Source organism: Manacus vitellinus, unplaced genomic scaffold (genome assembly GCF_001715985.3).
Source record: "Manacus vitellinus isolate BGI_N305 unplaced genomic scaffold, ASM171598v3 scaffold_22_pilon, whole genome shotgun sequence".
Lineage (NCBI taxonomy): Eukaryota > Metazoa > Chordata > Aves > Passeriformes > Pipridae > Manacus > Manacus vitellinus.
In genome coordinates this window covers 4,925,214-4,937,478 of record NW_021939632.1, presented here as the reverse complement: position 1 = coordinate 4,937,478, position 12,265 = coordinate 4,925,214, and the positions used below count along the sequence as shown (strand labels likewise).

The window sequence follows — 12,265 nt, the reverse complement described above, 5'->3', positions numbered from 1 at the left end:
AGGTTGTATTCAGAACTTACCTTTCTAGGGAGTGTGTTTGCCACTCCTGCAACAGCAAGTCTAAAAATTCGTAACAGCGCCTGAGAGAAGAGAAAGAAGAAATGTCAAGTTAAATTAATCTGGGCATGCTGGTTTTGCTATTCCCGGCTCTGAACAACAGACATCTTTTGTTAGGAAGCCTTTTGGGACATCAAAATTCAGTGTAGACCCCAATAAAAACATCAGCATCTCTAAAAACACCATTAATAAACAGTCTGAAGTATTAACTGCAGGCAGCTCACTATAGAGAAGTCTATAGAGAGGCCTTGACATAAAACAATCCAGGAAGCCCCTTTTTCATTAAACAGGACAGGAGGCCAGAAGATTCATGCTGATACTTTGAACTGTTAGTTCAAGCTTCACACAGAAATTTCACCGTTAGCTTCATGTGGGGACACTTTCCAACTTTAATCTCCCTTCCTTACTTCAAGAAACTAAGGCACAAGTGCACTGAAATGACTTCAAGGTTTGTCACCAAATGCAGCAACAACAAAGCCCTTCCCTTTGTCTAACTAGAACAGAACTAGTTCATCTATGTGGACGAGGTAAGAGTCTCCCAGCCAGGTAGTGGACTGAAGTGCTTAGATTTTAAGGGTAGAGAGGACCATTAGCACATCCAGTCCAACTTCCCTTCCAGATGATGCTATCACAGAAGACTACTACTGCTACTGGCTCAAAGAAAACACAGAACAGCTAAGAGTGGGGAACAGGAATGTGTCCATAAAAAAAGCCAAAATAACATGATGTTACAACAACACGTAAGCATAAAGATTAGTTTAAAAAACACTTCTCTTTGAGGAAAAATGTCTTTTCCTCTCTGCAGTGTTGTAGTTTATACAGGACAGCTGACTTTGAATTTGAACCCAAATCACAGGGGAGAGTGAGGTTCATGTTATAATAAGTGAGTGTCTGTATAAACCATTTTCACAAATAACAGCAAATACATTTGCATTATCAGAAAACACATATAAACTCATTTACTGGTAAAACCCAGTAAATTCAAACTAAATTCTCACCTTCTAACTGCAACAGACTTGGAGGTACAATTACTGGTTATGATGGGTATTAACCGAGGGATGTGCGTATGCTGGAAGAAAACAACAGAAACAGGAAGAAATCTTTACATCACAGTTCTACAGAATGAAAGACCACCTCCTTCAGCCACCTGAGCCCAGTATTCAGATACTTCTTGCAGTTCAATTCTTAAAAGTAGAATTGCTAAATAAAGCAACACTAACAAATATGGATAGATTTTTATTATTAAAGATGTATTTTATCTGCTAAAATATATTTAACAGATACTTTATTATCTTCTATAATGACAGGCCCCAGTGAGTCAAGGAGCTAAAGACACTGCAGGAGAATCTAAATTGCCAGTGGTGACAACTTGAGAGACATCAGGCTACCTACAGATTACCCAATAAATTACTAAGCAGAAGTCACTGCTGTGAACTAATTGTTTTATGAAACCTGAACTGTCTGTGAGGTATTGTAGAGCATAATTAAGAGGATGAGACTGTGCTGCAAGGCAGGTTTAAAACCCTCTCAAAGAAAAAAGTTTGCTCAGCTCTTAGAGGGATCAAAATATCTTGCTCTGCAAAAGGAAACATTTTTCCTACTATTTTGGCAGAGCTTAACGAATAAGGCTGCACGACATCCGAGACAGCCAAGCCCAGCACAATCGGAAAAGTAGATTAGGCATTTAATCTAATTTTCATAGCAGCAGCATTCACATTTCATCAGAAACACTGCAGTATTTGGAAATTTTAATATTGTTCCCTTTTGATGTATACTCACTCGAATGATTAATCTAACTGCTACAACACCAGAAGTGGCCATGACTTTGGCACTATTCGGAATTAGATTAAAAATTGTTGGCATGATGGCTTCTGCCCCATGGTCAAACTTGTTTCCCAGAACTGATGACAAATGTCTGAAAAACAGAATGAAGTCATGGTGATAAGTGAGCTGAAGATTAAGCAAGTCAGACTTCGACAGAACATCTGACATAAGCACATCTGACATCTCAATCTTTGCAACTGTCATCTCTTCTCCGACTCCAAAGGACAGAGTTCCTTTGCTTTCATTTCAAACTTGTGCTCTACATTCACCTGAACCCTGAGAAACAGTAAGATCAGCATAAAATAAAGTAACTAGCACAGTTAAAAACTTATTATCAAACAAATGGGATCATGGTGATAGAATAATTTTTTCAGTTAGTTTATATTATAACTGAAACTCCCTATCTTGCCTTAATATGCACAATTTTTTTTAAAAAATGTTAGAAACACTGAAGCACCCTGTTTCTTGAAATGTTTCAAAGGATAGACCAACAAAAATAAAAACTAGCTCAGTCTGAACCGGAACGAAACATATACATTTTCAGCTTTATTGTTCAATCCTTCCCTAATATGCATGAAGGCACAGCCTGATCACTAATTCTGCATATCTGTAATCAGCATTGTTTAATACTGAGGAAGACAGTTTGGTAGAATTACAATTAGTGGCCTACATGGATGTGCTGAAACAACTGTAGCAAAACCATTTTCTACCTCTAACAGTCTAGAACTAGCAGCAGGAGTTGCATCCTAATTATGTTTTGACCAGTGTCTGTTCCTTTTTTCTACATCACATTTCAAGCACACATAGAAAGTAAACTTACCCCAATGTGATACAAGCCTCTCGTACTACTTGAGACCGCAGATCTTTAGCAGATAATTTAAATGCTCCATCCAAAAGCCTTAAGTGTTGGAAGAAGTTATCATATTCTGCAGCTCCAGCCAAAAGTAAGGAGCGGATCTTTTTCAACTGTTAGGAGCATAAAAGAAATCAGTGACTGTTAATGAGTGATAAATATAAGAAAAATTATGTTCTGGGTCAATATCTGGTTTCCAGGGTCCTTGTACACTACTCCTGAACATGCATTGAGGAGCTTGATTCTTGATGTCCAAGCAATTTTATTATTTTGTATCTTATATTCAACTCATAGGTTAACATACTAAGTAATATAATATAAACGCATTAACTTACAGAAATCCAGAAGTGTTGCATACAGCTACTCAAACTGTATTATCAATAACACAAATATTAGTTTTTAAACCAAAAGATATCTTAAATATTCCTCTCTGTTCCCCCATTTACAACAGCTTCTAAAACAGGTCATCTCATAACTGACTCATATATTTAAAAGATATCTAGACCTAAAGGGCATGGCTCACACCCAGGTCTGAGTAATACTGACTTATATCTATAATGTGCCCATTGACTTCATTAAAACAATTATCTGGCTCTAATAGAAGTGGAGTCCTGACCCCAAAAAATGGGAAATTTTCTATTAATATTACAAGGATCTCCATCTCATCCTACAGACATTTCACTGGACACCTTCACAGGCCCTCCTGTACACCATTGCACCCGCACACTGCCTCAATTCAAGCACGCTCTCACTCAGTACAGAAATAAAATTAAACAAAAGTAAGCTGAATCAGAACAGTCTGCCACTCAGATCTGCAATACAGGATTTGACAGAAGTCACTATACAACACTGATGAAAGTCTACTGTGTAGACAAGACCATGCATCTATTCATATTATGAAAACACAGCTCACCTCAGCAAATAAAACTCAGTCTTGACATGCAAATAACATCCAATTTTCCACTTCCACATTTCCCACAGTCATATTTATTTATTCAAAACCTAAGTGTGTAAATTCTTTCTGAATTATTTCACACCTCCTTTTGCAGAAGTATAAATAAGTTCTCTGCAATCAAAGTCATTTTCTGCCTTATGAGGTAAGTTTTAAGATATTCTGAGTATGACTTTTGACATTTTGATTGTAGCATCTGCTAGCAAATTTCTAGCTTTACATCTGGATTTGCTACATGACTTCCAGTTTAACCTGATCCTGCCTCAACAGATTCTTGTATATCAAATACCATACTCCCTTACGGATGTGGTTTAAATTCAGTCTCATAAGGAAATGTTTCCCCCCAGTCTGGGGGAATATAACAGGTGTTCATCACCAAAACTACATTATGGCCTTACCCTGAGGTTATCCCAGTCCCTTATTCATGGGATTAAGCTCGGTGTAGAAAAACCTTCTATTAAAAGAGATCATATTTAAGTTCACTACTTACCGCGGAAACTCTCTGTTCCCAGTCATGCTTATCATCTGATAGTATCTCTCTGATTTTGTTTATGGATTCCTCAAGATCCCGGCTGGAATAAATCTACAAATTGAAATACAGAGCAGCACCATAATGCAAGATTTATTCCAGAGAATCAGATCACTTCCCAACAACATTCTTATGTCCTTTGCTCCTCAATGCTTAAACATCATGTGCTACAACTGGCTTTGCATAATGCACAGAGTTTACGCTCACCGCCTGCAATCAAAAGCTACAAAATTATCACAAGACGATTAAAGGTTCATCTCTTATTATTTTACTACAATTACACAATTTAAAGCAGCATTCCTGCAGCTACCAGTGGCTATATTTGTCAAGACCTACAAAAGATCACGAGTGGACACGTGTGCAGTTCAGCCGTCCCAAACACAAAGCTCTGGTGAAGGAGAGGGGATATGTGATGCATTTCAGTTATCCAGCTAAATAAGCAAACATGCACTGCCCAGTTGTCACACTCACACAGCACCAATCCCTGAGACACAGGTCACCTTTTGTTTTCAGTTCCCAGAGGGTACAGATGAGATGGAGAGTGGCTCCTGCTGATTTAAGTCTTCATTTGACCAGACTGCACTGTGCAGAGTGCACATCCAGTTCCAGCCCAATATCCAGTCCTGTGATACCTCTATCACATCATTCCCACCCCCATTCCCTCTGCTTCTGAGGATTTCACAGGAACTACCGGCAGATACCATCACTTAAAACTTGCCTCCCTTCAACTTCTAACTTGCTTCCCCTTTAAAGAAGATTTGTTAACATCACAATGAATCACAATTTGCCAATGATTAGCATGAGATCCTCTATCCATCTTCTGCTTTTTAGTGTGGTTTAACATGTAATTCTACCTACCTGAACCGTTGGGACATCTTCAAATGCCTTAATGAAGTCTTCTTCATCCACAGCACCTGCTCCCTCTTTGGCTGCTGACACACAAATTAAAAAGCCTTTTCAATCTTCTTATCAACAAGAGAATCAATTAAGAAACCACCAGCTATCAAGGCACTTAATCAGGAGAAAGTTCACTATCCATGCAGCCTCAGAGTGCTGCAGATGTAATGAAAGCAGAGACAGGGAAATTCAATGCCAGGCACAGGCTAGACATTCATGGCATCCTTCAACTCATAGGCACAGAGGGCACATTAGGGAAGTCATTACAGTAATCACTCAACAGTTAGGGGACACAGTCTGAAAGATGAAAGGGAATACTTACTTTAATTATATGGGAGATTTTATTTTAAAGATTTAATCCCATCTATAATAGATGAAGGTGGAGGTCTGACAGGTGCACAAACAGACAAATTATAAGGAAGATAAATAGCCTCTGGAATACTAATCAGATTAGAGACTGTCTGAGATAGGGAACTTTCTCCATTTCTCTAGGCCACATGTAGAATTACAGTCACATGTAGAATTATTGCTTACAGTTTTCTTTCTGCGCCTTCATTACCAGCAATGCCCAAAGGTCTTAGAAGCAAGCCAGTGTGTCAGTTTTAGGTTGCAAGGGCTGAAGTTTAGCATGTAGCTGTAAGCAGCCTGTCTCAGATCAGTTAGAGTTGCAGCTATAAAGGTTTAAAGAACACTGCAACACTGACATGATTTACTCACAGCCCTCAGTGCACCACAACACACATCCAACCTTTCAAAAATGCAAAATACTTAATAGGGGTTTATCCAACCCGACTTTGGCTGTGGCACACAGAGAACACACGTCATGATTTCAAAGGGAAAAACTTGTTACTGGATTCTGGGGGCTGGTCTGGAAGTCCTTGCAATAAGCTCAGTATGAATTACTTCACATCAATGTCATGCTATTCACTTACTAGAAGACTTGGAGCCCAGAGGTGCAGACCCAAGTCTGCGGGTAGTCCCCATCCCAACTCTTCGCGAGTTTGCAGGGGCCTTGGAAGATGTAGAGGAGCTGGCTGAGGAAGGTCTGTTCCCATCCACGGAGTCTTCATCATCAAAAATTTTATCTGCCAAAGAAAACCACACTCAGCTGTATGGCCAGTGAAGCAAAGAACATGCCTATGATATAGCAAACATGCTGCATGTTCCAGTCTGCTCTGCCAGCCCTCATCTCAGCAGAGTCCTCATCCTAGAAATCCAGTTATTCACCCAAGATCACTCAGCCACTGAACTCAATCCTCTGCTATTGCAGCCACTATGTTATAAACCCTTTCAATAAATGCATTCAGATAAAAAGAGCAAACTTCAAATCTACAGCAGAAAGACACGAGCCACAGATAACACTTGGGGGTGTTTACAGTCTGCACCTCTCATGTTGATGCCTCCAACAGCTATTTTGCCATGGACTAGCGAAACCAAGACCATGAGCAAGTCCAAGATCCAGGTGTGGAAGAGATGAGGCAGCAGAGGCTGCCCAGTGACATCTGCCAACTGCCTGCACCAGACTAAGGATAAATAGGGTAACCCAGGAAAGTTCACATGGCAATATCCATGATCTTGATAGACCCAGACCCACCCAGAGTTATAAATCCCCTTTAACTCTTTAAATTATCACTAGATATTCTTTACAAGGAAAAAGAAAAAGTTACCTCAGATTTATAAAAACATAAATAAAAAGTGCATTAAAACTTAAAGAGCTTTCTGTGTACATCCAGCTTCAGCTTCTACCACCAAACACGAACATAAATGAACTTAAAATGAACTACAGTCACTTTGATTCTCACTGAAGGTCACTTCAATTCCAAAGGAGTGCTTATATTGCAGTTTTACACAGATTATCTAATTCACTTGAAAAGCCAGCCTTAGGTTGAAAGGTGACAAAGCATTTGGGCAGCTGATGTAGATGGAACACATTATTATTGAGGTCAGAAAGCCAGCTCAGTCCCCATTACTTACCTTCTCCACACTAACACTTCATTCAAGATTTGAGACTTGCTTCATGTCTATCCCTCTCCAATAACCCAGGGCACACACCCACTCTCCACAGGTTTAGGAACATTTCCTTCACAATTTTCATTTGGCAAAAAGTCAAGCAGGTGCTTTAATCCATCCCTGCTCAGGAAAGCACCTGGGAACATCTAGTAACAAATGCAGGCTCCTAGTTAGACACTAATGAGTGAAATTCAAAACAGGTTGAGCTTTCTCAAAGTAAAAAATTAACTTGATAACAGTACAGGCATATTAAAGGGGCAGCAAAAGAAAAGAAAGAAAAGCCTGTATTGTTCTCAGCCCAATCACCTTCAGTCTTCCTTCCCCTAAGTGGCATTGGTTTATTAGGATCTGGACACAGGAGCACCATTAGAGAGCATCTGAAAACCCAATCACCCTATTTTCAATATGTCCTGTGCACATGATGCCATAATCCAACCACAGCACAACACAGAAATGGCAGGTACACAGAAGCATTCAAAAAAGTTACAAGAGGTGGCCAAGGACATCTCTCCCCTTAATTCTGATGTTCAAGATGTCTTGAAATACAGGAAAGGGCTAAAAAAAAAAAAAAGCAACATCTAAAGGACAGGGGTAACATAATAACAGGTACTTGTACTGTTGTTCAGGCAAAAGTGAACAAGGCAAAAATGAACACATGAAGTTAAAGAAATTTCAGGTCACACTGTTAAGGAGAAAAATATAAGCCATAATTAGGATGTAGGCTCTCTCTTTACACAGTGCCTGGAGGCAGCCATGGAGACCGTGCTAGCTCCCTATTGACAACAGTCATGTGCTGACACATGTAATTCAAAAATAATTTGAAAAGAGCTCAGGGAACAATCAGGAGAATGATTAAAGGATGAGAAAATATGTTTTTAATTCAATTAAATGAAAATTCATTGCAGGAGTTTGTTTAGCCTAGCCAGATTCTTAATAAGTTGTTTGATTATATTCTGTGTTAACACAACAACTCAAGATTTATTAACACAGTTTTCCAATGTGATTTATTAATATTGTTTCTCACTTAATAGAAAAACATACAAGGCCACTGGCTGAAGGTTAAAAACCAATTAAATTCTCAACTGCCTTTTTTCCTCTCTCTTCCCTTCCCCCCCCACCTCCCCAATTTTTTGCAATGAGGACTAATCCTCTGCGAGGTTAGGAGGTGTGTCACCCAGTGAATTCTACCACAGGCAGTTCTTAAAAAGCAAAATTGAATTTTTGTTTCATAAAGACACAATGTAGTTCAAACACAAATATTTCAAAAACGTTATTTGGTGAGAGTTGCACCAAGGTCAGGGCAGATCAAAATAGACTTTAAAACATGTAATCTCTGAAGCCTTTTGGAAGGGGTTTAAGTGATTCGGAGAGACTTCCACAGACGTTCAATTCAAAAACTTCTAAGCAAAACTTGTCCCAATTGCACTTATTTCAAAAGTTCCTATATAGATATTAGGCAAATTATTATTTGCCTCATGTGTATTACCAGCCAAGAGAAAGTCGGTCATATTCAAAACAAAAGATACTTTACTAGTTCATAGTCACTTTCATTGGGTAATAAAATTCTCCATAGCTGCATTTCAGGCTATCCAGATGCAGCCTTAGGTAACTCACTTCCTCTTCTATCTGCATTTTTAAAGCCTCGCCCCTCTGAAAAGAGACGAGGGTGTGGTTTACTATTTCATATAGTAAATAAAAAATAAAAACACGCAGATATTAAAAGTATCACACTCCCATAGCATTTTAGCAATTAAATAAACTATGATTTTCACCTAAAACAGGTTTTTCTGAGCATTAGCAAAAATACAACACTCCAAAAATCCAACCAGCCCACCCACAGTTCTGGGGATGTCTGGATTACAATCACATCTTCCTGTTCATTAACTCTACAAACTAAGCATTACATATTTATCGAACCAAAATATCCCTTCAGCAACCCAACAGTATTTTCTCATCCAAACAGTGCAGAATGACAGCACCACATTCAGAACTGCACATCAAGTCTGCCAGCAGCACGTGTGCAGGACAGAAAGAGAAACAAAGAACAGAAAGAAACCTGAACACAGGAGTACAGAGAAGAACAGAAAAACAAGCTACTATACACTATTGTTAAAAAGCCCTTTTTTTTGCCACCCATTGATTCCTGTTCATAATAATCACTTGAGCTAGGATCATATTTTTCAGCGTATCTGCAAATGGTAAATTCAGCATGGGTGTAACTCTCAGGGCACCAGCTGAGGTGCACTGAAGCAGAATCAGTGCCTAATTCTAACATTAAATAACCACTGATGCTCTCCCATCCCAAGACACTCCCAGTGCTCATTTAAAAGGACCTTATAGTACTCTGTCAGAGACATGCCCTTATAAAAGAGGCCTTTGTCTGCTCGCCACTCTGCTGTCTCAGAGAAAGAGAGAAGACAATCTGCTTTACATTTTTCAATTCCTTTACATTATTTAAGAAGAAAAAAAAAATTGCTTACAAGTACATATCCTTCTGCAAATAAGCTTCCTCAACATTCCTTCATATTTTCCATAGCGTGCCCAGATGTAAGAGTGCTTCACAGAGCGCCGTGGCTTTCAGTCCAGAACATAATCAATCATTGCCCCTTGTATTCATTAAGCATGCTGTCTTCCCACGTGGATTTAAACAGCCATGGCCTCTGTCCTCTCGCTACAACTGCAGCTCTGCAAGATTCTTATCAACACCCATTTCAGTAGAGGAAACTTCAGTTCACTTCTAGGAAGGAAATTTCATTCTAGCGAGGGGAACCCGGGACAAACAATCCAGGATGAAGACGAGCTGAGTCTGCCTGGCTCGGCTGGCTTGCACTAGGATCCAGCCTGACTTTATCCCCTGGGAAGCGCTAACAGGAGCATCTCAACAGCTGTCATCATTTGTCCATGACGAATAAATTTAGTCATTATTCATTTTAAAATGTAACCCCTTCAGGTCTGGGGAAGGTGTAAAACGCTGAGAAGAGGCTGCCCTAGCTGTTCAGGAACCATGGTAAACAAGGGCCAGCATTTCCCCTGCCTGAAGCACCAGCCTGGGACCTTTTAAAGGGAAGTAACTGAATCTCAAATTTCCTTTCCAACAGAATGAGATGTTTTTCCAGCTTTTAAAAACTTCAGGATGTCAGATTCAAATCTTTTATTTATTTGATTATAAGCTTTAAGGAAGACAACCACTCTGTAATGATGGCAGACTGGGAAAAGTGTCTGTTTCTAATGAAGATGCCCCACTATGGTTTTCAGATCCGACTCTGTAAGGGACTAAACTAGTCCTGGGCCCATTGTGCTCATTTATCACATGCTCCATCTCCAAGCATCAGTGCAGCTAAAACAGGTAAGATGGATACAGCTTGCAAGTATCATCTGTATCTCTCTTGGAAGAATCTCCCTTTCGGGTGCAGATGAAGGTGGATGGCACCAGGGACACCTGCCTTACCACCCTCCCCATGGCATCCTGCACCAGGAGCAGTCACACAACTGCTAAAGCTGATCCCCATTTCCGCAACCCAAATCCCAAGCTCAACCCCTACTAGGTGGCCAAAGCCCCCCTCCATGAAGATCTGTGAACCTTCTAAAAGCCAAGAACACAACCTGGCAAACCCACCAATGCCAAATAAAACAGTGTATGTTCCTCTTTCCTACTTTCTGCTAGGCCACATGCATTGGTCCACATTTTTGAGACAAGACACCCCTCGGACATCTCAGCTCATGCCCTGCCCCCAGGGCAGCATCTGGCACCTCCATCTCCAGATATGTCTCCCATAGGACATGAGGCACAGTTCACTCCTCTGTGGCGTGGGCGTCCCATCAGCCTCCAAGGAAGACAACCTCAGCCAAGGTTACATGTCTCTTCCCACTTGCACACACAAAACCCATGCACAGCTTAGCTCCAAGCCTGTCCAACTCCAGCAAAAGTATTGTAGAGGTTTCTCCAGAAAAATGAGTTTATGAACCTGCTAAAGGAACATACACATGCTCCTCAGCAGGATTAAATGTTTAAAAACAAAGGAGTCACAGCTACAAGCAGAAGAACATGGGCACAGCACATCATTAGGGTTTCCTGCTTGCCCATCTCCCACACTTTCACAGCTGCTCTCTCCTAGCCCCAGACACAGCCCCTCCTTTCCCACCCTCCACACCAGGCAATGTTTTGAGCCTCTAAAACACCGACCGCTCAGTGACCCTGGTCAGCCCACCCAGTGCCACCCACCAACTCTCTCCCCTCAGGTCCAGGTCTCCCCAGCCACCAGCTCCAGTCCCAGTCCACCCCTGCTGCTGCCTTCTGGCACTATTTGCTGAACCATCTCGTCCTTCACACCAGGCTTTGAAGTGGATTCCCAAAAACCCAACCTCAGCAGGAACCCCTTCAACAAGGGCTCACCAGGACTGACCAGCCACAGCACTGATCCTATCTACAAGGACATGCATATCACCAGCACCTTGGCTTCTTTCTCTTATCTCACATATATCACCCTATTTAAACTAGAATATGTATCATTGTGGTGGGAGTTTGCCTTCTGAATAAGGTGTCTGCAATGTAAATCTAGCCATTTGTGATCTTAATAAATACAATAAGCAATACATCAGCCACACCTAAGGTGGTGTTTAGAGACCCAAGACAAGAATGTCATGCCACGTTAGCAAACAAATGCTTTTTGTCTTAATAATCCTTACAACACCCCATATGCTTTTCTTTAAGCCCAAATGCTTCAGTTTTCCTTCCTTAGCCAGGAATGGGGACACTCATCATCTTGGCTGCTGCCTCATTCTGTCTAATCATGAGCTAATGAATCTAACAGGTTTTCAACTGATACCACAAAGGAAAAGAAGAATCCTGAAAGAAGTAAAATTTGGAATTGTCTTCTGCTCCAAATACATCATACTTATATAAGCAGTTTTCTGATACACATCCTGTTTAGGATACACATCCTTCACAACACTACAGCAATTTCAGAGTATTGATGCATGCCATACCTCTGTAAGCAGAAAAACATTCAGCCACTAGAAATAACAAATAAATTACATTTTAAAGTTCCCTTTATCACACTGATATGAGGAAACTGTTGTACACTCAAACCTGACCAGATCCAACACCAGATTAGGCAGATGTAGTCCACATATGGAAAGAAAA

The 12,265-nt window shown here is 40.4% G+C and overlaps 1 protein-coding gene across 14 annotated transcripts in view; it reads right to left on the bottom strand.

Annotated features, from left to right (window-relative positions):
* The window catches only part of CLASP1 (cytoplasmic linker associated protein 1), a 162,348-nt gene that overhangs the window by 86,231 nt on the left and 63,852 nt on the right, over window positions 1-12,265 (bottom strand). For 13 of the 14 annotated variants that reach the window (XM_008922930.3, XM_018072562.2, XM_018072563.2 and 10 more), the window contains exons 8-14: window positions 6,045-6,197; window positions 5,074-5,147; window positions 4,177-4,269; window positions 2,702-2,847; window positions 1,837-1,972; window positions 1,056-1,126; window positions 21-80 (exon numbers count right to left, since the gene is read on the bottom strand). In XM_008922930.3, the coding sequence (XP_008921178.2) occupies window positions 21-80; window positions 1,056-1,126; window positions 1,837-1,972; window positions 2,702-2,847; window positions 4,177-4,269; window positions 5,074-5,147; window positions 6,045-6,197 (733 nt within the window). The remainder of the gene's footprint in view (window positions 1-20; window positions 81-1,055; window positions 1,127-1,836; window positions 1,973-2,701; window positions 2,848-4,176; window positions 4,270-5,073; window positions 5,148-6,044; window positions 6,198-12,265) is intronic. The other variant, XM_018072564.2, reaches the window with a different exon arrangement.